Raw genomic sequence first — 27,033 nt, forward strand, 5'->3', positions numbered from 1 at the left:
AAGTTGGATGATGAAGGAAAAAACTGGAAAAGTAGTAGCTAGAAGTTATAGGGATTTTCTTCCCTCCCTCCCTCCCTTCATTCATTTCTTTCTTTCTTTCTCTTTCTCTCTTTCTCTCTCTCTCTCTTTCTTTCTTTCTCACCCAGGCTGGAGTGCAGCAGTGCAATCGTGGCTCACTATAGCCTCAACTTCCCAGGCTCAAGCAATCCTGCTACCTCAGCCTCCCAAGTAGCTGGGACTACAAGTGCACACCACGCCTAGCTAATTTTTGTATTTTTTTGTAGAGATGGGGTTTCACCATGTTGCCCAGGCTGGTCTCAAACTCTTGGACTCAAGCGATCCACCAGCCATGGCCTTCCAAAGTGCTGGGATTACAGGCATGAGCCACCCGCTCCTGGCCTGGGATTTTCTTTCTAAGATGAAAAAGACTTGAGCACATCCACAGGTTTGGGAAAAAGTCAGCAGAGTGGGAGAAGCTGAAAATTGAGGAAAGAGAGGGGATAATTGATGGCAGGCTCAGGGTATACACCTGGGAAAGGACCAAGAATTTAAATGGAAGGATTAACTTTGAAACAGTGAAGGCTGCAATACCTCTTTCTCTGAGACTGAAAAGAAAGTGATACAATAGATCCAGAAATAAATAATTTAGCTAGGGAGTATAATAGTTGAGGGATTTCTTACTTAATGATTTCTATTATCTCTGTGAAGTAAGGTCTTTACTGAAAGTGAAGGGGATGAGGATTGAATGAAAAACTTGAAGAAAGAGAAGAAAACTTAGATACTGCAAAGCATTATGGAATATGCTGCTAAGCAAAGACAGATACATAGATTACTAAGGGTATTAAAGGTCTCCAGCTAAGACTGAATGCCACAAGAGTTTGTGGCAGCTTAGATACCAATCTCTGTGTCTATGCAGTTTTCCTTAGGACCTGTTAGCTGCTCTTGTCTTAGAATGAAGAAGTCAGATTGTACTATTGTTTTAATTTGAGAAGTTTCAGGACAAGTGCAGGAGAAGGACAAGGATGCCTGAGATGAAAGTATGCTGGTGAGAGAGTAGCCTGAGTGGGTAATCATGAGGTTCAGACTGATCCATTTGGGAAGTGATGGGCTTATTGGAACTGAAGGAAATAAAGTCAGCAGTTTTCAGTGGGCTAAGTAACAAAAAGGTGGAAGACAAGACATGGAGTGTTGGTTCTGGGAGTGGGATATTAGAGTATTCTGTTTGGGGTCTAGAAGTGCATTGCTGCAGGGATTTGGGGGTCAAGATAATCAAAACTAAAAAGAACAGGACAAAAGCATTAATCAGTGATCAGAAACTCTCTTTGGCCTATCTCAAATTTGGCTTTACTGTCCACATTTCTTAGCAATTATCCTTATTAAAATCACTGATATTATTTTGACTTCTAATTAAAGAATTTTGTGGACTCTTTCTTGACCATAGCTTCTGACTCAGAAGATTCCTAATTACACCAGACCTGCTCTCCCAATCTGTGTGTATAGGATATATTCTTTTTCTGGTTTTCCTCCTACCTTTTTGTTTCCTTTGAAGGATCTATCAGTCTATATTTCCTACTAAAACTATAGATTTGGCTTCTAAAGGTTAACCCTTAATCTCCTGTTTTCTTCACATTTAAAGACCCTACCGAGGGCTTACCAACCTTTTTCATGTCATGACACAAAAAAATGATAATATTTGTCATATACACTAGAGAAAATGAAGGAAGCTGTTTGAGGTCAGAGGTGACCTGCATAGGGACTACGAATGCCCTGAGGGTTAAGGCAGTTATTTCTGCCCTAAGCAATTTTTACTTACTTCCATGAGCTCAGACTGTTGGTATTCAGATACCTGAGCTTCTCTTTCACCCTTGACATTTCTCTCCTGGTTCATTCTTATTCTTTTACTTTTTTGGCAAGACTGTCATTATAGACATCAATCAGTAACATTTTAGACGTCATGACTGGATCTCACATCGGATTTATGCTTATGAAACCTCTCTACTTGTAATTGTTTCATTTTTGTCTACCTAACATCTTGACATTGACAAGACCATGCCAGATGATGTCCAAGGCACTGTTGCAACCATTTATACAAGCAGTGAACAGCTTCAACTCTTTGCATTTGAAGCAGAAGTCAATGAGAACTTTGAGATGGCAGCAGCATATTATAAAGAGGTAATTAAACATCTTCCCAGTGATTGTTACTGTTATTTGTGAAATATGGGCATAATAAATAGTCATTTTTGATTGTTTAAAATCCAGCTTGATTGGTGAAAGGGTAGACACATAGAACAATAAACTAGAGTCCAAAAATAGGTTCCCGCAAATCAGGTCATTCAATTTTTGACAAACCTAAAAGAAATTCAATGGAGAAAGGATAGTCTTTTCAGTAAATAGTGTTAGAACAATTGCAAAAAATAAAATAAACCTCAACCTTAAACATTTTACAAAAATCAACTCCAAATGGAACATATATCTAAATGTAAAATGTAAAACTATAATACTTTTAGAAGAAACATAGGACAGAATCTTGACCTGGAATCAGGTACAGTTCTTAGACATGATACCAAAGCATGATCGATCAAAGAAAAATGTGATAAATGGATAACTTTGCTCCATAGAGCAAAGTTAAAAACATTTGCTCTATGGAGGTCATAAGAGAAAGAAAAGGAAAAGTACAGATTAGGAGAAAATATTTATAAAACATATGTATGACAAAGGATTTGTATCCAGAATATAAAGCACTCTCAAAACTAAAAAATATTTGTACATAAGCATTCGTATGAGTACCTATTTTTAATTATTTTGGCTATATACTTACGAATGAAATTGCTGGGACATATGGTAATTCTGTGTTTAACTTTTTGAGAATTTTGAGGCATTTCACTGGGATTTTGATAGAGATTGCCTTGTACCTGTAGCTTGCTTTGGATAGTATGGACATCTTAACAATATTAAGTCATCCAATCCATGAACATGGAATGTCTTTCCATTTATTTATGTCTTTCTAAATTTCTTTAAGCAATTTTTATAGTTTTCACTCATCATGAAGTGCATTTTTCAGATTTGTAGATAAACTTATATTTGCCATCTGAAGATTACTGCAGAAATTATTATATATGGTTGATATACAATACAATGAATCTTTAGGCTCCCAAGGTATTAGATGAGTTTAAAGTGACCAGAATACTGACACTAGGAACAAATAGCTTGATGATTCAAATTTTTAATTATATTAATACTTTTTTCAACCACCTACTAAAGGCCAGAACAGTGATTGCACTAGGCATTTGAGATTCAGTGATAAGCAAAAAAGAAGTCACAATCTGTGCTTTCATAGAACTTACAGTATTTATAGTGTTTACCATGTGATGTTGTATGCATAAAAATAGGACATAGTATCACAATAACCTTGGCTCTCCTGATGCTTAGAGATTGGTCCGTGAGCCCCAGAATCTGGATCACTGGTTGGACTATGGTGCCTTCTGCCTCCTAACTGAAGACAACATCAAAGCACAAGAGTGTTTTCGGAAAGCCCTTTCCCTCAACCAGAGTCATATCCACAGGTATAGGTGGAAGGGAGATGAGGAATCAGTGGGAAGGAACAGATAAGTTTCTACATGAAATTGTCTTGGTTCCATAAATGTGACATGGGACCATGTTGTTAATCATGTTGGTGATCTTTTCTCAGCTTGTTGCTGTGTGGTGTCCTGGCTGTCCTGTTGGAGAACTATGAGCAAGCAGAAATTTTCTTTGAGGATGCTACTTGCTTGGAACCAACTAATGTTGTAGCCTGGACTTTACTTGGTAGATATTTTCCTGTAATCTGAATGTGTTTTCTCCCCATTATAAGATTTCCCCTTTTTCCTTTCTCTTCTTCAATGGCTCATCATGTAGTTCTTAAACTTTGGTAAAATATGGGAAAAATAAGTGAAATACAATTCTTTAGTATATGATAGTGGGAAAATAGTCATATGTATTTCAACATTTTTCTTTCCCCAGGTTTGTACTATGAAATTCAAAACAATGATATTCGAATGGAAATGGCATTTCATGAGGCCTCCAAACAGCTTCAGGCATGGATGCTTCAGGCACAAGTAACAAAGCAAAAGAGCACTGGTGTTGTAGAAGACACTGAGGAAAGAGGGAAGAGAGAATCTAGTTTAGACCCTTGGGGAATCACAAATGGTTCTGCAACAGCAATCAAGGTGGAAGCCCCAGCAGGTAGGGCCAGGGAATAGAGGTGATGAGTGGCTATTAGAAAAATTACTGCCAGGTGTGGTGCCTCACACCTGTAGTCCTAGCAACCTGGGAGGCTGAGATGGGAGGATCACTTGAGCCCAGGAGTTCAAGGTTGCAGTGAGCTGTGATCATGCCACTGCACGCTAGCTTGAGTGACCAAAATCCCATCTCTAAAACAAAATTTAAAAACTAAAAAGAAAAGTACTGGCCTTAAGAACAGAAGCTGGCACATGGTAGGCACTCAGTAAATATTTGTTAAATGAATGAATACGTGGAGTTTGAGTTATTTCAGGGATACCAGGAAAAACTCTTAACTTCTAAGTATTGCCTCATTCATATGATTAGTGGTCTGAAACTTCTACTGTTGAGATTCAATTGTTTTAATCTTAGAGAATTTACTGTCTTTAAAAGGGGTACCATTCTAACAGAGTAAATTTCATTTTTCCCCCCTCACTTTTCTCTCTACCACATAAAGTCCCTCTCTTATGATTCTCAAATGTATTTATTCATGTACTCCCTTTCCCCCGCTGTTCTGTGATTCTCTTTTCCTCCAGTCATTCTAATGTGTGGTATGTGTTTTTTTGTTTGTGTGTTCCTTGCATGTGTGCATTATTATTTTGTGTGCCTACATTTTTTAACAGTTTGAGGTGTAATTGACATTTCAAAAACTGCACATATTTAATATGTACAATTTGATAAATTTTGACATATGTACATAATCAAGAAAACATCACCACAATCAACATAATGAACATATTCATTGTCCCTAAAACTTTCCTCATGCCCAGTTGTGGGTGTCTTTCTCCTGCTCCCATTTCCAGACAACTACTGATCTACTTTCTATCATCATAGATAAGTTTGCATTTTCTAGAATTTTTGAATTCTAGAAAACACCTGGAATTTTCTAGAATTTTCAGAATTAAATAGAATCACACAGTATGTACTGTTTTTTATCTAAGCATAATTACTTTGAGATTTAAACATGTTGTTGCTTATATCAATATTTCATCCCTTTTTATTGCTAAGTAGTATTCCATTGTATGGATATACCACAATTAGTTCATCCATTCACCTGTTGATAGATACCTGTGTTGTTTTTAGTTTGGAACTATTAAAATAAAACTACTATGGACATTCATCTAGAAGTCTTTTTTTTTGAGATGGCATCTTGCTCTGTCACCCAGGCTGGAGTGCAGTGGTGTGATCTTGGCTCACTGCAACCTCTGCCTCCCAGGTTCAAGCAATCCTCTTGCCTCAGCCTCCCAAGTAGCTGGAACTACAGATATGTGCCACCACACCTGGCTAATTTTGTATTTTTAGTAGAGATGGGGTTTCACCATGTTGCCCAGGCTGGCCTCGAATGCCTGACCTCAGGCGATCTGCCTGCCTCGGCCTCCCAAAGTGCTGGGATTACAGGCATGAGCCACCAGGACCAGCCTCTTGTTATTTTTAATATGGATTTTGTTAGTAATTACCCCATTCAACTTGCATTTTGTTTATTTGCATCCTCTGCCTTTTTCTTTTGATAAGTCTTGACAAAGGCCTAACATAATCTTTTCAAAGAACCAGGTTTTGGTTTTGTTACTCTTCTCTATATATGTTATTTAAATCATTGATTTGCCGGGCGCAGTGGCTCACGCCTGTAATCCCAGCACTCTGGGAGGCCGAGGCGGGTGGACCACAAGGTCAGGAGATCGAGACCATCCTGGCTAACATGGTGAAACCCTGTCTCTACCAAAAAATACAAAAAATTAGCTGGATCCATGGCACACGCCTGTAGTCCCAGCTACTCAGGAGGCTGAGGCAGAAGAATCACTTGAACCCAGGAGGCAGAGGTTGCAGTGAGCTGAGACCGCGCCACTGCACTCCAGCCTGGTCAACAGAGTGAGACTCCATCTCAAAAAATAATAATAATAATAATTAAATCAATCAATCATTGATTTATGCTTCTAAAGTTTAAGTGTCTCTTTTTTTGAGTTTGAAATGTTACTCTTTTTCAGTTGATGTTCATCATCTTTATGTAATCATATCAATTTTTTGTTGTAAAATCAATTCTATTAGCCTGGATTTAATATAAAATAGAGCCTGAGTCAAGAATTTAATGCTAATACTTTAATTAGAAGAGTTAATTTCAGAACAGGCAGAGTGAAGAAAAAACAGTAAGAGAGGCAACAAAGGATATGAACCAATGTAAGGTGACACCTTATGTCTACATTGGCCATTTCATTATGATAAACTGCAAAGAATACAGCTGGTTGCTTTGCAGGTAAACTTGCTTAGTCTTGTGGGACATCTCCAAGCATTCAGGCTATATAGGGAAACCATGACTGAATAATATGGGAAGGAAGAAGGAAAGAGAATCTGTTATTTTGTCTCTTCTCTTCCGTTGGTCAAAATTAATCACCTGTGGAGTTAATTGCACCCATACTTCCAAGTTTTATAGTCTGGTCCTTTTGGTACGTGCTTGGGAAGTCATATGCCATACCCTAAAGTGTAGAATTCTGTCCAATCCAGAAGTGGTGGGAAGAGCCAGGAACTCAGATTATGTGGCTGGTTAAACTAACTGTCCAACCAAGGGGTCGGGGAGGGCCTGGCTCTCTTTGGTGAAGAAATAAGTAGTTCCTAGGTAGTAGGACTCCATGAACCCAAGTGCTGGCAGTCAGCCTTAGCAGCAGGACTGTGACTGGGCCTCTCATAGAGAAGTAGTTGCCAAAGTGCCTGATACAGAGCATGCACCTGAGGGTCTATGGCATTGACAGAACCTGAGACATATTAGACAGGTAAGACACATCAATATCAATGTTTATATTATTTTTTCTATAAACATACTATTCTCTGCTGAGCCACTTTCTGTAATTTTTTGTTCTTTTATAGCTTTATTTTTCCAAGAACTAATAATTGCCTAATTTATTCAGAAAACTTAGTATTCTATGTTCCTTTTGCCTTTTTCCCCACATGCTTCAAAAGTATTGTCAAGTGCCCATCAATATTTTTGATATGTTTGGCCGGGCACGGTGGCTCACACCTGTAATCCCAGCACTTTGGGAGGCCAAGGCGGGTGGATCACCTGAAGTCAGGGGTTCAAGACCAGCTTGGCAAATATGGCAAAACCCGTCTCTACTAAAAAAACAAAAATTAGCTGGGTGTAGTGGTGGGCACCTGTAGTCCCAGCAACTCAGGAGGCTGAGGCAGGAGAATCACCTGAACCTGGGAGGCGGAGGTTGCAGTGAGATCATATTGCACCGCTGCACTCCAGCCTGGGTGATAGAGCAAGACTCCATCTCAAAAAAATAGATGATAGATAGATAGATAGATAGATAGATAGATAGATAGACAGATAGGTTTAAAATGCATCAGTCCATTTTTCCCCCATAGAGATATTTCTTCCTCCAAAGCCTTCTATCTTCCTTCTTCAATTCTCAGTGCTTACCCTCTAGGCCTGATGGGTAACTCTTCTCCTGGGACGTTCCTTTGCTGTGATTCTGAAAATCTCCTTTAACTTCAAGATGCATCATTTCTTGGATTCTGTGCCTTCCTCTTTCATACTTTGCTTCCTCATTTTGGTGGAGCACATCCTCCAGAAGCTTCCTAAGAAAAGTATGAGTAATAAACATATTGAGGCCATGCATGCATAAAATAAGTTTATTCTACAATACACATTAATAAATAATAAAATAGAAAAAATATATTTGCATATATCACCTAAGATTAAGAATATTTTCCTACATAATCAAAGCATCGTTTTTTCATACACATAAAAATGTAGTCATGTACCACATAACATTTCAATGATGAATCACATATGTGACAGTGGTCCCGTGATATTATAATACTGTATTTTTACTGTACCTTTTCTATGTTTAGATACACAAATACTTACCATTGTATGATAGTTGCCTCCAGTATTCAGTACAGTAACAGCCTGTACAGGTTTGTGGTGTAGGAGCAATAGGCTCTGAAATTCCCGTTTCATCACTTTTATTGTAGTTTACTGTTCTCTGATTAAATTATTAATCTGACCTTTATCTTCTTGATCACAGTGACTATTTTTGGGAACAGGCCCCCAAATCTGGCCATAAACTGGCCCCCAAACTGGCCATAAACAAAATCTCTGCAGCACTGTGAAATGTTGTGATGGCCATGACGCCCACGCTGAAGGTTGTGGGTTTACTGGAATGAGGGCGAGGAAACACCTGTCCCACCCAAGGGGGAATACCGCTTAAGGCATTCTTAAACCACAAACAATAGCATGAGTGATCTGTGCCTTGGGACATGTTTCTGCTGCAGATAACTAGCCAGAGCCCATCCCTTTGTTTCAGCCCATCCCCTTGTTTCCCATAAGGCATACTTTTAGCTAATCCATAATCTATAGAAACAATGCTTATCACTGGCTTGCTGTCAATAAATATGTGGGTAAAACTCTGTTCATGGCTCTCAGCTCTGAGGGCTGTCAGCCCCAATTTCCCACTCCACACTCTATATTTCTGTGTGTGTGCCTTTAATTCCTCTAGCACTGCTGGGTTAGGGTCTCCATGACCGAGCTGGCCTTGGCAACTATAAAGTTTGTGTCCCAACCTCCTGTGGCACTATTTATATTTTATCTCCTTTTTATTTGTTTTGGTTCATATTGTCAGGTATCCTTGTGTGTCTGGTTATTTTTAAATCATATATAGGACACTGTTGGTAAACTAATTCAGTTTGAGGGATCAAGAGGGTTTGAAGATGACTTATAATTCCTGTGAAGGCCTATTTCAGTTTCATCCTTTACTCTTAGAGTGTAGCTCTTTGGCATCTCAACTCAAATTCCTTTTGGTGGTCATTGTCTACCAGTGTCTGCAATACACATCCTTGAGAGTCAATCAGAAGTAAAGTTGAGCCTGCCAGACTCTCAGTCTCACCCTTGAGACTCATATACCCCTGCAAGAAAATATAGTTTCAGGCCGGGTGCAGTGGCTCATGCCTGTAATCCCAGCACTTTTGGAGGCCGAGATAGGTGGATCACCTGAGGTCAGGAGTTCAAGACCAGACTGGCCAACAGGGTGAAACCCCATCTCTACTAAAAATATAAAAACTAGCCAGGCGTGGTGGTGGGCGCCTGTAATCCCAGCTACTCGGCAGCCTGAGGCAGGAGAATTGCTTGAACCCAGGAGACAAAGGTTGCAGTGAGCCGACATGGTGCCACTGCACTCCAGCCTCAGCGACAGAGTGAGACTCCGTCTCAAAAAAAAAAAAAAAAAAAAAGAAAATATAGTTTCAAATGATGAGCTGAAACCCTGGGTTTCTGCATTTCCTAGATTTGAGCTTAGAGAGTCTATCTGGTTAGCTCTCTGGTATATTCAAGCATGTTTTAAAAATATATATTTTGTTCACCTTTTCTGTTTGCCCTCAGTGGGAAATTGATCTGAATGACCCAGTCAATAATTGCCAGAAGCAGAAGTCTTTCCCATCTACTTTTCTGTCCTTCAAAGGTTTTTTGATATTTCTTGTAGTTTATTTTTCCTTTTCTGTTTTCTTCATCTTTGTAGGTTTATACATGTTAAATTCTCATTTTAGTGAGATTTTCGAAATAAGAATAAGGAAATATAAATACATAGCCTATCTACTCTGTTTAACTGGAAGTCTTCATCTTCTTCATCTAGACTCATAGCCCATGTCCAGCACATTCTTCTGTTGGTAATTCAAAATAGCCCAATCTCTTGCCTGCCTTAATTTAACCTAATATTGTATTTTTCTACTTCCATATATCACTAATGGAGCAATGTACATGTGTTCCATTTAATTTGTCTCAGTTTCTTATATATTTAATTTACCTACCTTTTGTAATTTAGTTTCCATTCTATCAGCTGAAATCACATTTATAAGACTAATGTTCAATTTACAGTAATGGAAGCAGCATGAAGTGGTGTGGCAAACCCTCTTACAAGTTGCAAGTATAAAATATTTTTTAAAACCGTAATTTGAAAGTGAGCCATCTGGTCTCTGTCATAAGTAATCAACTCTGCTACTGTAATGTGAAAGCAGTCATAGATGATGCATTTAAAAATGGATGTGACTGTGTCCCAAAACAACTTTTATATATATATATAGGTGGCAGGCCATATATGGCCCATAGGCTATAGTTCGCAGCTCTGTCTTAACAGCAACCATTAAAAAACAAACCACAATTAGATATACTCTAATACACTATAGATAAGTCAAAATGGGATACTAAAAAATGTTCGCATAATTCACAGGAAGGCAGAAAAAGGAAAATAGTAGAATAAAAAGCAGAGAGAACAAATAGAAAACAGATACTAAAATGGCAAACTTAAATCCTAACATAAATAAATACTATGGTAGGCTAAACAATGGCTCCTCCAAAGATGTTCATGTCCTAATCCCTGGGACCTGGAACTGTTGCCTTATATAGCAAAAGAGACTTTGCAAATGTGGTCAAGAATCTTGAAATGGGGAGATTATCTTGGATTGTCTGGGTAGGTCCAATGTAATCACAAGGGTCCTTATATGAGAGATGCGGGAGAAGTCACAGACAAAAAAAAGACAATGTGATAACGGAATCAGAGGGCTAGAGAAAGATACTTGAAGATGTTATGCTTCTGGCTTTGAAGTTGGAGGAAAGGGGCTACAAACCGAGGTATATAGGTAGCCTCTACAAGCTGAAAAGGCAAGGAAATAAATTCTCCCTTAGAGCCTCCAGAAGGAGCTAGCCCTGCCAAATCTTGACCTTAATCCAGTGAAACTGATTTCAGACTTTTGGCCTTGAGAACTATAAGATAATATGTTTGTGTTGTTTTAAGCCACTAAGCTTGTAGTAATTTGTTACAGCAGCAATAGGAAACTAACATAATTACATTCAATGCAAATGGTCTAAACATACAAATTAAAAGACATAGACTGACTTTAAATAATAATTTTAAAAACCTCAACTATATGTTGTGTACAGGAACCTCATTTCAAATATAATGATATAGGCTGAGTGTAGTGGCTCATGCTTGTAATCCCAGTGCTTTGGGAGGCTGAGGTGGAGGATCGCTTGAGGCCAGGAGTTTGAGACCACTCTGGACAACATAGTGAGACCCTGTCCCTAAAAATCCACAAACAAATATAGTGATATAGATAAATTAAGCATAAAAGGATAAACAATAAGAGCTTATGAACCAATAATAGTAAGCCGGAGTAGCTGTGTTAATAATGGACAAAGAAGACTCCAGAGCAAAGAAAATCAGTTGAGACAAAGAGAAACATTAAAGAACAATAACAGGGTTAATTCACCAAGAAGACATAGCAGTTCTAAGTGTGTTTGCACTAAACAACACAGCTTTGCAAGATAATGAAGCAAAAACTAACAGAGCCGAAGGGAAATGCAGACAAATTCATACTTACAGTTGGGTATGTCTCACCCCTATCTCCATATTTGATAGAACCATTAGACAGAGAATTAACAGAATATAGAAAAATTGAACAGCACCATTAACCAGTGGGATCCAATTGACATTATAGATTACTCCACCCAACAACAGCAAGATGCACATTCTTTCAAGTGCACATGGAACATTCACCAAGACAAACTATATCCTGGGCAATAAAACTGACCTTAACACACTTAAATGAATTGAAATCATACAATGTGTGATCTCAGACCATGACAGAACCAAACTAGTTATCAGTAATAGAAAGATAACAGGAAAATCTGGCCAGGTGTGGTGGCTCTTGGCTCATGCCTGTAATCCCAGCACTTTGGGAAGCCAAGGCTGACAGCTCACTTGAAGTCAGTAGTTTGAGACCAGCCTGGCCAACATGGGGAAACCCTGTCTCTACTAAAAATACAAAAATTAGCTGGGTGTGGTGGAGCACAACTGTAATCCTAGCTACTTGGGAGGCTGAAACAGGAGAATCACTTTAACTTCGGAGGCAGAGGTTTCAGTGAGCCGAGATTGGGCCACTGCACTACAGCCTGGGCAACAGAAGAAGACTCTGTCTCAAAAAAAAAAAAAAAAGAAAGATAACAGGAAAATTTCTAAACACTTAGAAATGATCAACACATATCTAAATATTCCTCTAATGAAAGATGAAGTCACAGGGAAATTTGAAAATCTGAACTGAATGAAAATCAAAATATAACTTATTAGCTGGGCACGGTGGCTCATACCTGTAATCCTAGCACTTTGGGAGGCTGAGGGAGGCAGATCACTTGAGGTCAGGAGTTCAAGACCAGCCTGGTCAACATGGTAAACCCCGTCTCTACTGAAAATACAAAAATTAGGCGGGTGTGGTGGTGCACACCTGTAATCCCAGTTACAGGGAGCCCTGTGCAGGCCCTGTTTTAATGTCCTTTTGGCAGCAGACTGTTGTTTTCTCCCATACATTCAGATCTCTAAGCCAGTGTAGAATCCATCATGGTTTGGTGTGGCCCGCCTGGGACTATGATATTGGCATAGTTTTTTTCTGTGTGTGTGTGACATTCATGTTTTGTCATGTTCATTCCTTTCTCGGAATCCTGTCATTGTGTTCTTGCAGCTGTGTGACATGAGTGGTGCAGTTTTGGATATGTGTGAGGGGGATTTTCAGGGTAAGCTGGCCCTGGCCTTGCCCCTCCACCCCGATAGCTAGCCAGGCCAGCTGCCCAATCCTCCCCTCCACTCCTCCTCTCTGCATGTGGCTCAGACCATCCGCATGGCTGCTTTGTTCTCCAGCCTTCCCCAGCCTTCCCCAGCCTCAGCAAGGATGAGTTGATCCATGAGCTTATTTGGCTTTGGGGGATCCCTGGCTTCTTTTTATTTCTTTTCATTAGGAGGAGCTGGGGGAGAACCCAGTCAGCCCCTTTTCCCCACCTTCTCTTTCACTAGAATCATGTCTGTATGTCCACAAGTACCCAGTGTTTAGCTTCCATTTATAAGTGAGAACTTGCAGTATTTGGTTTTCTGTTCCTGCATTAATTCGCTTAGGATAATGGCCTCCAGCTGCATCCATGTTGCTGCAAAAGACATGATTTTGTTCTTTTTTGTGCTGCGCAGTACTCCATGGTGTATATGTACTGCACTTTCTTTATCCAGACCACCATTGATGGGCACCTTAGCTAGATTCCATGTCTTTACTATTGTGAATATTGCAAGCATATGTGTCCTTTTGGTAGAAAGATTTGTTTTATTTTGGATATATACCCAGTAATGGGATTGAAACTCTATATTCAATGACATAACATCGGTAGTTTGAAATTGGCCATGGTAGGAGAAATTACGTCATGGAAATCAGCAAACCAGGCTCCACTCACACCCCTGACAGCCAGCAGTTAAACATTTACCATCTCATCACTGGACATATAGGAAAACTTCAAGTATTTGGAAATATACACTTCTAAATAACCCACAGGTCGCCAAGGCAGGCAGATCACTTGAGGCCAGGAGTTCGAGACCAGCCTGCACAAAATGGCAAAACTCTATCTCTACAAAAATTTAAAAAAAAAAAAAAAAATAGCCGGGTGTGGTGGCGTGTCTGTAGTCCCGGCTACTAGGGAGGCTCAGGTGGGAGGATCACGTGAGCCTGGGAGGTTGAGGCTTCAGTGAGCCATGATTGTGCCACTGCACTCCAGCCTAGGTGACAGTGAGAGTCTGTCTCAATAAATAAATACATACAGATCTAAATAAATAAATAATCAACCCACAGGTCAAAGAAGAAATCACAAAGGATATTAGAAAATAGTTTGAACTTAATGATAATGATAGCAAAACAAAGCAAAATGTGTGGGATTAGCTAAATTATTTTCTAGAGAGAAGTTTATAGCTGTAAACACTTATATTGGAAAATAAGAAAAGTCTAAAATCAATGATCTAAGATTCTACCTTAAGAAGCTAGAACAAGAAAATCAAATTAAACCCCAAATAAGTAAAAGGAAGGAAATAATAGCCCAGAATAGAAATCAATGAAATAGAAAACAGACAAAAATAGAGACAATCAGTGAAACCAATAGCCGTTTCTTTCAGAAGATCAATGAAACAGATGAATCTGATCAGGGAAAAAAAGAAGTCACATTACCAATATCACAAATGAGAGAGAGGACATCACTGAAAATCTTATAAATATTAAAAAGATAATAAGGAGAAGTTATTAACAACTTAATGCCAACAAATTTAACAACTTAAATGAAATGTATGAATACCTTGACAGACATAAACTAACAAAACGTACTCAGGAAGAAACAATCTGAATAGCCCTATATCTCCTAAGGAGGTTAAATGGGTAATAAAAACCTCTCACAAAGAAAACTTCAGGCCCAAAAGGCTTTATTAGTGTGTTCTATTAAATATTTAAGGAAGAAATAATTCCAATCATACCACATGTTCAAAAAATAGAGAAAAAGAGAACACTTACAAACTCATAATTTGAGAATAGTAATCACCCTGGTATCAAAACCAGACAAAGCCATCCCAAAGAAAGAAGAGTACATACAAATAACTTTCATAAGCCTAGACACAATACTTCTTTATTTATTTAATTTTATTATTATTATTCTTTTTTAAGAGACAAGGTTTTGTTATCTTGCCCAGGCTGGTCTCAAACTCCTAGCCTCAAGCAATCCTCCCACCTCAGCTTCCCAAATAGCTGGGATTATAGGCATGAGGCACCACACCTGGTTAGACACAATAATTCTTAACAAATATTAGCCAATCAATTTCAGCAACTATAGAAAAGATATATTTAAGCAGGGTTGTAAGATCAGTTTCACATTTGAAAATCAACGTAATTTACCACCGGGATAGCTAAAATTAAAAAGATTGATAAGATAAATTTATAACAAGGATATGGAGTAACTGGAACTCTCAAACATTCCTGGTGAGAATGCAAAATGGTGTAACCACTTGAGAAAACTGGTAATTTTTTCTTTTTTTCATATACTTACATGGTCTTCCAATAAATGGCAATTTTTAAAGGTTATTTTTCTTTTCTTTTCTCTTTTTTTAAGACAGAGTCTCGCTGTGTTACCTAGGCCAGAGTGCAGTGGCAAAATCATGGCTCACTGCAACTTCTACCTCCAAGGCTCAAACAGTCCTCCCACCTCAGTCCCTCAAGAGTAGCTGGGACTACAAGTGTGCAACACCATGCCTGGCTAATTTTTGTTTTAGTAGAGATGAGGTCTCACTGTGTTTCTCAGGCTGGTCTTGAACTCCTGAGCTTAAGCAGTCCTCTTGCCTCAGCCTCCCAAAGTGCTGGGATCACAGGCGTGAGTCACCTCACCCAACTTCTTATTTTTATTTATTTATTTATTTATTTTTTGAGACACAGTCTAGCTCTGTCACCCAGGCTGGAGTGCAGTGGTGCCATCTGTGCTCACTGCAAGCTCTGCCTCCCGGGTTCACGCCATTCTCCTGCCTCAGCTTCCCGAGTAGCTGGGACTACAGGTGCCCGCCACCATGCCCGGCTAATTTTTTGTATTTTTAGTAGAGACGGGGTTTCACCGCGTTAGCCAGGATGGTACTCCATCTCCTGACCTCATGATCCGCCTGCCTTGGCCTCCCAAAGTGCTGGGATTACAGGCGTGAGCCACCGCGCCCGGCCTCACTCCTAGATCTTAACCCAACTGAAACAAACATATCCTTGCAAAGATCTGTACGTAAATGTTTAAATAAAAAGATTTATTTATTTATTTATTTTTTAATAACTTAAAATAGGGATCTGTTTGATATTATCATGACTTGGACTAGCAGCACGGCTGTACTCGGGGGTCACAGTGACAGAAACTGTTTTGTCAGTTTAGCTTGTACTCTTTAAATTATTCAAAAATATAAACAAGTCTACCAAACAAGTCTGTCCTTCATGAAATATTTAGGGAATATGTTTCTTATGCTTTGAAAAATGTATCTCTTACAATAACCTTTAAATACCCAATGTAAGAAGTTTTATTTTTCATTAAAATGTAATCTATTTAGGACCAGGAGCTGCATTATCTATTCTAGACAAATTTCTTGAAGAATCCTCCAAACTGCAGTCTGATTCACAGGAACCCATTTTGACTACACAAACTTGGGATCCAAGTATAAGCCAAAAACCATCTAACACATTTATCAAGGAGATACCAACAAAGAAAGGTAACTAGAAATAAAGATTTCCACTTGGAAGAGGGGCATAAGCTAGACAAGGATGAAGACTTTTACGATGATGAAATGGCAATCCTGACTTGTTTGAAGTTGATAACCAGGCTCTGAAATCCAAACTCAATGGTGTAACTCTCTCAGTAAGCAAGGATTTTATATTTAGCTCACAGAAGTAGCCAACTACAGACCTATGATTTCCTAACAGTTCTTCATTTTTAAAAAACATCTACAAACTGTGTTTCACACTCAAGAAGATCTGAATACTTTTTTAAACCTTTTTATTTGGTTGTACTTGCATTTAAACCACAAGTAGATTTACCTTGAGAACCTTTGAGTTCTCCTTTTTGGGGACCATTGCTAGAGAGCAGTCAATTGCTTTCTAGATTATGATCCCTCTCATGTATTAGATAAGAAGACTCTCCCTGCTAAGTGAGTGTGTCTGAATTTTTTTTTTTTTTTTAGACGGAGTCTTGCTCTGTTGCCAGGCTGGAGTGCAGTGGCGCAATCTCGGCTCACTGCAACCTCCGACTCCTTGGTTCAAGCGATTCTCCTGCCTCAGCCTCCCAAGTAGCTGGGATTATAGGCACGTGCCACCATGCCCAGATAATTTTTGTATTTTTAGTACAGACGGGGTTTCACTATGTTGGCCAGGATGGTCTCGAACTCCTGAGCTCATGATCCACCTGCCTCGGCCTCCCAAAGTGCTGGTATTACAGGTGTGAGCCACCGCGCCCGCCTGAGTGTGTCTGAATTTCTGACACTTTTTCTATTATATCCAATCTTCAATCCTTTTAATGTAATATTTTCAGAAGCATCAAAATGTCAAGATTCATCAGCTCTTCTGCATCCCGGCCTTCATTATGGTGTTTCTCAAACTACCACCATCTTCATGGAGACCATACGTTTCTTGATGAAAGTCAAGGCTGTGCAGGTCAGAGTATTTGGAAAAGGGCAAGTAGATGGAAAGATTTTAGCAAACTCCTTATTCTATCCATAATGGTATCTTTCAAGCTTACACATTTGTGAAACTTGTGATATTTGGTTGTGATATCAAATATGCTTTTGAGAGCATACTTTAAGCCCAACGGGAAGAACATCCAAACATGAACCACTCTTTGCACATGGCAGCAGAAGACCTCACGGCAAGTTCTGCTCCCTGTAGAAAACCAACAGAGCTAAATCAGACTCTAAGGCATATGTTGCCTGATATCACTTTATTATGGGAATTCATTTTGTGAGTGTTGGGGGTTCACAGGAGCCAAATCATTCCCTTCTTCCCTTCTAGGTTAGATCCAATTAGAAACATACACAGTACTATGTGGGGGAATAAAAATATTAGCTTATTTTTATTGGTAAAACTGGGCTGGACAACATAACTAGCCCCACATTTGACTTACCCATGCAGTCACAGGTAGAGCAGCTGAAGAATTGAAGCCTCCTCTCAGAGAAGAAGAGCATCCTAGGAGGTCTGCGTATCACATGGCAAGCAAGAAGCATATTAATGAGCAAGCAGCAGGAGAGAGCAAGATTCAGGAGCCAAGAGTGTTTGGTTTTGATCCTGCCAAGTGCATGCCCTACTCGAGGGCAGACAAGCTCAAGAAAGGGCAAGAATTATTAACTGGGTGGGATTGAGCCACATTAAGCAGGAGCCTTTAACACATTAACCCTCCTCAAAATAGAAACAGACTGTCTTCTTCCACAGCTAAATAAGTCATTAGCCCCACCAGGTCAGAGACCCAGAAGGCAGGTAGAAAAAATAGCTGCAGCTGTTCCCTCTAGTATTCTCCTAAAAAGGTGTTAAGTATAATGTAGAATTTTCTACATTATAGGCTGAGATGGGAACAGTGGGAGAGGAAAAGAAGGATTTACCCTCGACTTAAGAAGTATATCTAACTTTGTTAAATTTGTAGGTCTTATAAAGTGTAAAAAGCAAAGATTTGGCCAGGCATGGTGGCTCACCCCTATAATTCCAGAACTTTTGGGAAGCCAAGGCAGGAGGATTGCTTGAGGCCAGGAGGCTACAGTAAGCAGCCCTGGGTGACAGAGCAAGACCCTGTCTCTAAAAAAAAAAAAACAAAAAAAAAAAACAAAAAAAACCAAAAATACAAAAATACAAAAATTGACCCAAAGTACAAAACTGGTAAACATAACGAATGTTTGGAGGTGGATCCAAAACAGACATTTATGTTTCTAAGATTTCCAGTCTAGATTGTTAGAAAGGCATTTTTACCTCACCTAAGTTTCCTTACAATGTCAGCTGCCTGAAAATGTTACCTCCTTTGTAAATTGGGTGGTTGATGATGTGTACCTTTGTCTGCTGCATAATACATGCAGTCTAACACTCACCTAGTATGATGACCAGCAAGACCAGAATTGTACAATATTGCAAGTTATTCACTTGGTAATGTCTTCATTTGGTGACTAGGTGAATAGCTGGTAATGGAACTATGAAGTGCAGAATGTTTGTAATTCACTCTTTACCTTTTGAAGGTGAGGATAATTATTTCATTCTGTAATACATTTCTTATTATTTATTATCAGAGACAGAATCCTTCAACCGAAAAAGACACAATGCAGCCATTTATATGTTCCTTATAATCTGATTATCCTTGCAGTATGTGCACAGAGTGCTTGCACATGAGCTGTTATGCCCTCAAGGAGGCCCCAGCTGTGAATATTACTTGGTGCTGGCCCAAACACACATTCTTAAGAAGGACTTTGCCAAGGCAGAGGAATACCTTCAACAAGCAGCCCAGATGGACTACCTGGTAATGACTTTTGCTAAAGCCTCTTGAGTCTGGAGAAGGGGCTTTATTTAAAGGTGGTGATGCCATATCACACGTAGATTTCTGGTGAACAGAGGTGATGGTCATCAGCTGTCAGTAAACTCATCTCTCTATACCCTTCCATTTGCTTTTCTTAAGTAATCATGAGTTGGCTGGGCACGGTGGCTCATGACTGTAATCCCAGCACTTTGGGAGGCCGAGGCAGGCAGATCATGAGGTCAGGAGTTCAAGACCAGCCTGGCCAACATAGTGAAACCCCATCTCTACTAAAAATACAAAAAATTAGATGGGCGTGGTGGCGGATGCCTGTAATCCCAGCTACTCAGGAGGGTGAGGCAGGAGAATCGCTTGAACCTGGGAGGTGGAGGTTGCAGTGAGCAGAGATTGAGCCATTGCACTCCAGCCTGGGCGACAGTGCAAGACTCCATCTCAAAAAAAAAAAATAAAAATAAAGTAATCATGAGTTTTGCAAAGGGCAGAGAAAAGGATATCTTTAGCTGATAGTGTTTATTTCAATTTTTCTAGATTTTTTATATTTTCTCATGTGAACAGTATTGGGGTTATGCTTGAATGTTTTTCTTAATATTTACTCCACACCCAAAATGGCTTTGAAGAATGCAAGAAAGAAATCTGAGGGCAGACCTAGAAAAATGTCTCCTTGTACAATTAAATGGTTATGTTTCTGAGTGCTCTTAGAAAAAGAAAACGGTTGATCTGAAAAAGAAAAGAAAAGAGAAAGGAAGTGGACAATCTATCTAAATTTAAATGTTAAACAAAGATCATCAATATACTTTTAAATACTACCTTATCCCATGTACTACTTGCTTTTCACTTTCCCAGAACCCCAATGTCTGGGGCCTGAAGGGCCATCTCTATTTTCTGAGTGGAAATCATTCTGAGGCCAAGGCATGCTATGAACGAACCATTAGCTTTGTAGTGGATGCTTCTGAGATGCACTTCATCTTCCTGCGACTGGGGCTCATCTATCTGGAAGAGAAAGAGGTGAAGGGTAGAGGATGGGGAATAACCCCATGGTCTGGGACCTGATTGTAATTCAAGCATTGACATCTATCTGTGTGGACTAAAACTAGTAATATAATAATGACACTTTTACATCCAAAGGTAAAGTGACTTGCCCAACATCAGACAACCAGTAATTAGTGGAAGCAGCATTCAAACTCAGGCAGGCTGAAACCAGAGTCTGTGATTTTAACCATTATGCTACTAAACAGTTCTTAAGAACTCAGTAAGTGTTATGTTAGCTAAAATTGTATTCGCAGTAGTAGAAACATCATTAGCTTGACTTACCTAACAGAAGGTATCATGGGCTTCAAAAGGACTTCTCTCCAAACTTTCTCCTAAACACAAAAGGTTATATTTAATCTAGCTGAGGCTAACCCCATTCCATAGGGCACTCTGACCTGACCGTGGAAGCAGTCCCTCCCCATATTTTGGGAAATATTCCGAGTTCTTTGGAAAAAAAAAAAACCGTTCTTTTATGGAAAATTTCAATACATACAAAGCAATCAGAATAGAATGAAACACCATGGACCCATCATCTCACTATAACAATTATCAACATTCTGCCAAAGGCCTTTTGACTCCCCTGTTTTTGTTTTGACTTTATTCTATTTTTCCCATCAGAACACCCAGTTATCTTTTTATTTAATATAAAACAGCAACAGCAACAAGAAATTACAATGCTGTATGTTAAGTGGAAAGCTCACATAGGCTTGAGAGAAATCCCTGTCCCACTGTAGTGAAGTATATAAGGAAAAGTTTTCTTTCTGATGTCATTGAAAGCTGCATCTTCAGAGCACTGCTGACAGGCAGACCCCGGGCAAGCAGGTCTTAGGCTGTTTGCTGAGGCTCAGCTATAGATGTATCTCATGTTGGAGATACAGGACAAGAAATTGTCCCTTCACGGCTATGTCCTTTGAAAGTTTGTCTTTTGAGTTTTTCTAAAATTCTAAGATCTTTTACAACAAAGGGAATAGATTTCCAGAATGATGAGGCTGTATCAAGTATACCTTTTAGTCCAGAGATTGTATGTTTGTCATGCCACCACATGATGTTGCATTTAAGTGAAAGGGAGTAATCCATGAAATGGAGGTGGAATTCAGGTAATCATGATGGTTGCCCCCACTTTCAGTGTAACTCCTTGCCTCAACTCTTACAGAGACTATAAATGTCTTTGGAACTACTTCCAAGTGAAAGTCTGCCCTTTCATGTAATCTATCCATCTCCTCTCACCAATCTTCTTGCGATAACTCCCTTAAGGTAGACGTAAAAGTACAATTAAAGGACTTGCTTAACTTAGATTGTTCTGGAGAGCGACTATCAGAGATCCCATGATCATCCCAGCAATATGGGGTTTGAAGCTTCTAGAACAGTAGCTTAGTGGTGCTTTCTTTCTACAGTATGAAAAGGCAAAGAAAACCTATATGCAAGCCTGTAAGAGATCACCTTCATGCCTTACCTGGCTAGGACTGGGAATCGCCTGCTATCGGGTAAGAGGATGAAGGCTTGAGACTAGGGCTGTGGATACAGCTGACCTTGATTCCTTGGCCTTCCAAGCATCCTGGGGGTTTGTGATGACATTGGAATAGCAATCAGGGCTGTCTGCTGTAATGAAAAGTTGTTCTTCAAAGGTGTTCAGTGAACTGAAGGTCACTTAACTAGCTAGAAAAATAAAAAATCTTTTTAAAAAATCCCAGAAAAACCTGAACTAAGAAGCTACATAATAAAAAAATTTCATGTTATTTGGTATAGACACTCTTTTGTGATATTATCTGTAAGAAAAAGGTGATATGGGAGATGAAGAATCTATTCAAGTCAATTAAAGAAATTGATTGACACTTACTAAGCACTGTGACCCTTTGATATGCAGGAGGAGTTGCTGTAACTTCTGGCAGAAGCTTTTGCTCTGCTTCTCCTAAAAACGCTTTACTTAACCTTCCCTCATTTCCTCCAGTCTTCAAAGAGGCAAACATCCTCTTGTTCCTGCCTAATTTCTTCAGGTGTGTTATTGATTCCATGTCTCTCCCTTTCTTTGAATACCTTACTCACTTATTTATTTATTTATTTATTTATTTATTTATTTATTTATTGAGATGGAGTCTCGCTCTGTCTCCCAGGCTAGAGTGCAGTGGTGCAGTGGTGTCACCTCAGCTCACTGCAACCTCTGCCTCCTGGGTTCAAGTGATCCTCCTGCCTCAGCCTCCTGAGTAGCTGGGATTACAGGTGCCCACCACCATGCCAGGCTAATTTTTGTATTTTTAGTAGAGATGGGGTTTCACCATATTGACCAGGCTGGTTTGGAACTCCTGACCTCAAGTGACCACCTGCCTTAGCCTCCCAAAGTGGAGGGATTACAGGTGTGAGCCACCTCACTTAGCCCCTCATTACTATTTTTCAGCCATAAAGATAATATGTGTTCATTATAGAAACTTTAGAAGAAGCCAGGAGCAGTGGCTCACACCTGTAATTCCAGCACTTTGGGAGGCTGAGGCTGAAGAATCTCTTGAACCTAGGAGTTTGAGAGAAACCAACCTGGGCAACAGAGCAAGACCCCCATCTCTACAAAAACATTAAAAATTAACCAGGCATGGTGGCATGTGCCTGTAGTCCCAGATACTTGGAAGGCTAAGGTGGGAGGATTGCTTGGTGGGAACACAGAAGTTAGAGGCTGCAGTGAGCCATGATTCTGCCACTGCAGTCCAGGCTGGGTGACAGAGCAAAACCTCATCTCTAAAAAAAAATAGACAAATAGATACAAAATATGAAGAAAACATTAAAGTATCCATAACTCCACAAGTTGGTGATAACCACTGTTAACATTTGAATGCATTTTCCTCCCGTCTTTTTTTCATATATATGAAAGCAATTTTAATGTATAAAATGTAAATATTTACTGCTTTGTAACCTTTTTTCTACTTAACAGTATAGTATTGGTATCTTCTTATAGCTCTGTCACCCAGGCTGGAGTGCAGTGGCACCATCTTGGCTCACTGCAACCTCTGCCTCCTGGGTTCAAGTCATTCTCCTGCCTCAGCCTCCTGAATAGCTGGGATTACAGGCGTGTGCCACCACACCCAGCTAATTTTTGTGTTTTTAATAGACACGGGATTTTGCCATGTTGGCCAGGCTGGTCTCGAACTCCTGTCCTCAGGTGATCCTTCCACCTCAGCCTCCCAAAGTGCTGGGATTACAGGCGTGAGCCACCGCACCCGGCCTGTGTTTTGTTTTTCACACATCTGTCAGTGAGCTCTTTGAGGGCAGCTATTGTATTTTATTTATTTACTTGAGACAGGGTCTTGCTGTGTCACCCAGGCTGGTGTACAGTGGCTCAATCTCAGCTCGTTGCAATCCCTGCCTCCAGGGCTTGGTTGATCATCCTGCCTCAGCCTCCTGAGTACCTGGGACTACAGGATTTTATTTTTTTACTCCCAGCATCTAGCATACTGCCTGACACAGAGCAAATCCTTGGCAAATGTAGGTTGATTAAATAATGAATCAATGTCTCAGAGACTTCAAAGTGTGGGCCAAAGTATGGGTGTGGGTGAAAGGCCGTCTCTTATCTTTGGCCTAGAAACCCATTATTTAATTATTTTAAAGCAGAAAAAGTAGGCTGGGCACGGGTGGCTCATGCCTGTAATCCCAGCACTTTGGGAGGCCAAGGTGGGCAGATCACTTGAGGCCAGGAGTTTGACAGTCTGGCCAACATGGCGAAACCCCATCTGTACTAAAAATACAAAAATTAGCCGGGTGTGGTGGCGGGCACCTGTAATTCTAGCTACTTGGGAGGCTGAGGCAGGAGAATTGATTAAACCTGGGAGGCGGAGGTTGCAGTGAGCCGAAATCACGCCATTGCACTCCAGTCTGGGCAGCACAGCGAGACTCTGTCGAAGAGAAGAGAAGAGGAAAAGAAAAGAGAAAAGAAAAGGGTGGGGGAGGGGAGGGGAGAGGAGAGGAAAGGAAAGAGAGGAGAGGAGAGGAAAGAAAAGAGAAAAGAAAAGAAAAGAGAAGAGCTACTTTACTGGGGAAGGGAGAGCCTTTTGGAATGTTTTACAAAGCAACAAAGCAAACTCACAGTTTTAGGAAGCAGCAACAATTTCCATGTGCCCAGAGCTCAGAGTGCACCCTAGAGTCTCTGAATACTGCTTTGATTGCTCGGGATTGGGCTGTTAATAACTGATACTAGGGGAAAGAAAGCTTTCTGGACAACAGTATTTCAACAGGCAAATCAGATTTTTACCTCAAGAAAAGGATGCACAATGTAAAGAAAAAAAACTATAAATGTATCTGACAGCCCACTGTGTGTGGAGAAATCACTGAATGATGCACACATGAGAGTGAGTTCCTGTGGATTTCCAATCTTGCACCTGAAGCTCCATGGTTTATAGATGTCCTGATGGGACCGCTGTAGAGGGAAGGAAGAAAGGGGTATAAGTTAAGAGCTTACTAGGCAGGGCTTCAGAATCCCCGACCTGGCTTTTTAATCAGAGCTCTTCTACTTTTAATTGGTTCATATATTGAACCACCACATAAGATTTCCTTTGAAGAAAAGAGTTCTGATGCTAAAAATATTAAAAAGTTGAAAACCATTGGTATAGGTCATATACACCAGTATTATTGGGACATAGTGGTTTCAGCTAAGCTAACTCATGTCTCATTTTTCTGTCAAGCTGGAGGAGCTCACAGAGGCTGAGGATGCTCTCTCTGAAGCCAATGCATTGAACAACTACAATGCTGAAGTATGGGCATATCTGGCTCTGGTCTGCCTGAAAGTGAGTGTTTATTATCCTTACACAATGCCCTTTTAGGGCACAGAGGTGAGGGATCAAGTAAGCAAGGGGCAGCAGATGGCCATTAATGCATGGTAACTGAAATCTGATAAGCTCTAGGTGTAAATCATTATGCTGATGACAAAGGAAGGGCCAAGTCTGGGCAGGCTGTACTTGGAACATGCTTAAAAATAATATATTTAGGTGTGTTTCTCTGGAAAGGAAGTTCTAAAAATAGGAGCAATATTGTATCTAAAAATAGGAGCAACATAAACTAGGTCACAGATTGATGAAGGAGATGTTCTACTAGTGTTTCTGAATCATTTCTTCCCATTGAAATGCTGGCTGAGGGTGCTTGTCCTTGATTTAGACGGGATATTGGGTGGAGGGTAATGTGGGAGTTCATGATAGGTGCTTTACCTATTAAAAATAACTCTCCCATAGTTAGACTTAAATAACTTGCGTATCAGTCTAAGATCAGATTGGGAATAATGAGAGTAGCCCTCAGTTTTCCACTGGACAGTATGACACCAAATTTGCAGGAAGTATTATTATAAGAGAAATGAACAAAACAAAAATTACTAGATTTTCTCTTTAGTGTAAATATCCCAAATATCAATATTTTAAAAATACCTGAGGTCTGGCCGGGTGTAGTGGCTCACGTTTGTAACCCCAGCAATTTGGGAGGCTGAGGCAGGTGGATTGCTTGAGCTCAGGAGTTCAAGACCAGCCTGGGGAACATGGCAAAACCCTGCCTCTTCAAAAAATTAACCAGGGATGGTGGGGAGCGCCTGTGGTCCCAGCTACTTTTGAGGGTTGGGGTAGGAGGATCGCTTGAGCCTGGGAGGCAGAAGTTGCAGGGTGCTGAGATTGTGCCACTGCACTCCAACCTGGGTGACGGAGTGAGACCTCGTCTCAAAAAAAAAGAAAAAAAAAACAAATAAAAAGAGTTCTTACCCCAGCTCTCCCCTAACTAGCTCTAGGATCTGAGGCAAGTCACTTAACTTTATTGGGCCTCAATTTCCTCATCTTTAAACTAAAAGGGCCAGTATGGAAGACCATAATATGCTTCTTTTAGAAATTGATCAGTCAAATAGGAAGAAAAATAGGATATATATACAGATGTATAACCCATTTAACAGGTTTGAGTTCAAACACCAATGTAGAACTCTTCACTTAACAATGAGAGGACACATATTCTTTTCAAGTACAAATGAGTTATTTATAAAGGTTGACCACATGCGAAACCAGAAAGAGGGGTTCAACAAATACATACAGATCACACGGCAGTAAAATTATAAATCAACAACTAAAAGCCCAAAAGACTCATATACCTTTGGAAACTGAAAACATGCTTGTAATTAATTAATAAGTCAATGAAGAAACCTTGTGACACTTCAAATATGAAGTCTTCTGTGCTAGGTAGAATTCTAAAGATGGCCCCCTCCCCTAAGATTAATCTGTTAAACACTAATGTAGGTACTGCTGTAAAATGATTTTGCAGATGTAAATAAAATACCAAATCAGTTGACATTAAAATACAGAGATTATCTGGGTGGACCTGACCCAGTCAGGTAAGTCTTCTAAAAGCAGAGAGTTTTCTCTGGTGGTGGGAGCAGAAAGGAAGTCAGATTTGAAACATAAGAATCATTCAGTATAGCATCCCTGGCTTGAATATGGAGAAGGACCACATGTCAAGGAATGTGGGTGGCATCTAGAAGCTAACAGCAGCCCCTGCTGAGAGCCAGCAAGGAAATAGGGACCTTCTAGGAACCTACAAGCACAAAGAACTGAATTCTACCAACAACCTGAATAAGCTTGGGAGTACATTCTTCTCCAGAGCCTGCAAATAAGAACTCAGCATAGATGACACCTTGATTTTGGCCTTGTGAGACCCTAAGCAAAGAACTAGTTGAATAATGTCAGGCTTCTGATCTATGGAAAATGTGATATGATAAATGGGTGTTATACACAGCAGTAGAAAATTAGGCTTTATAGTAGATTTTTATAATAATGGTCCCCATTTAATTATGCTGTCATGTCCACATCCTTTGCAATGTTATGTTGCCACTCACTCCCGCCAAGAGACGGAGTCTCTTTCTCATTTCTCCACCCCCTTGAATCTAAGCTAAA

At 39.9% G+C, this 27,033-nt stretch overlaps 1 protein-coding gene across 9 annotated transcripts in view; it reads left to right on the top strand.

Moving 5' to 3' along the window:
- The window catches only part of CFAP70 (cilia and flagella associated protein 70), a 107,245-nt gene that overhangs the window by 66,597 nt on the left and 13,615 nt on the right, over positions 1-27,033 (top strand). For 6 of the 9 annotated variants that reach the window (XM_054503768.2, XM_054503769.2, XM_054503770.2 and 3 more), the window contains 10 exons: positions 2,047-2,172; positions 3,430-3,563; positions 3,689-3,804; positions 4,000-4,221; positions 16,164-16,322; positions 17,138-17,259; positions 18,944-19,096; positions 19,955-20,116; positions 21,535-21,624; positions 24,802-24,903. In XM_054503768.2, coding sequence (XP_054359743.1) covers positions 2,047-2,172; positions 3,430-3,563; positions 3,689-3,804; positions 4,000-4,221; positions 16,164-16,322; positions 17,138-17,259; positions 18,944-19,096; positions 19,955-20,116; positions 21,535-21,624; positions 24,802-24,903 — 1,386 coding nt within the window. The remainder of the gene's footprint in view (positions 1-2,046; positions 2,173-3,429; positions 3,564-3,688; positions 3,805-3,999; positions 4,222-16,163; positions 16,323-17,137; positions 17,260-18,943; positions 19,097-19,954; positions 20,117-21,534; positions 21,625-24,801; positions 24,904-27,033) is intronic. The other 3 variants (XM_054503773.2, XM_063670487.1, XM_063670488.1) reach the window with 3 other exon arrangements.

Source organism: Pongo pygmaeus, chromosome 8 (genome assembly GCF_028885625.2).
Source record: "Pongo pygmaeus isolate AG05252 chromosome 8, NHGRI_mPonPyg2-v2.0_pri, whole genome shotgun sequence".
NCBI lineage: Eukaryota > Metazoa > Chordata > Mammalia > Primates > Hominidae > Pongo > Pongo pygmaeus.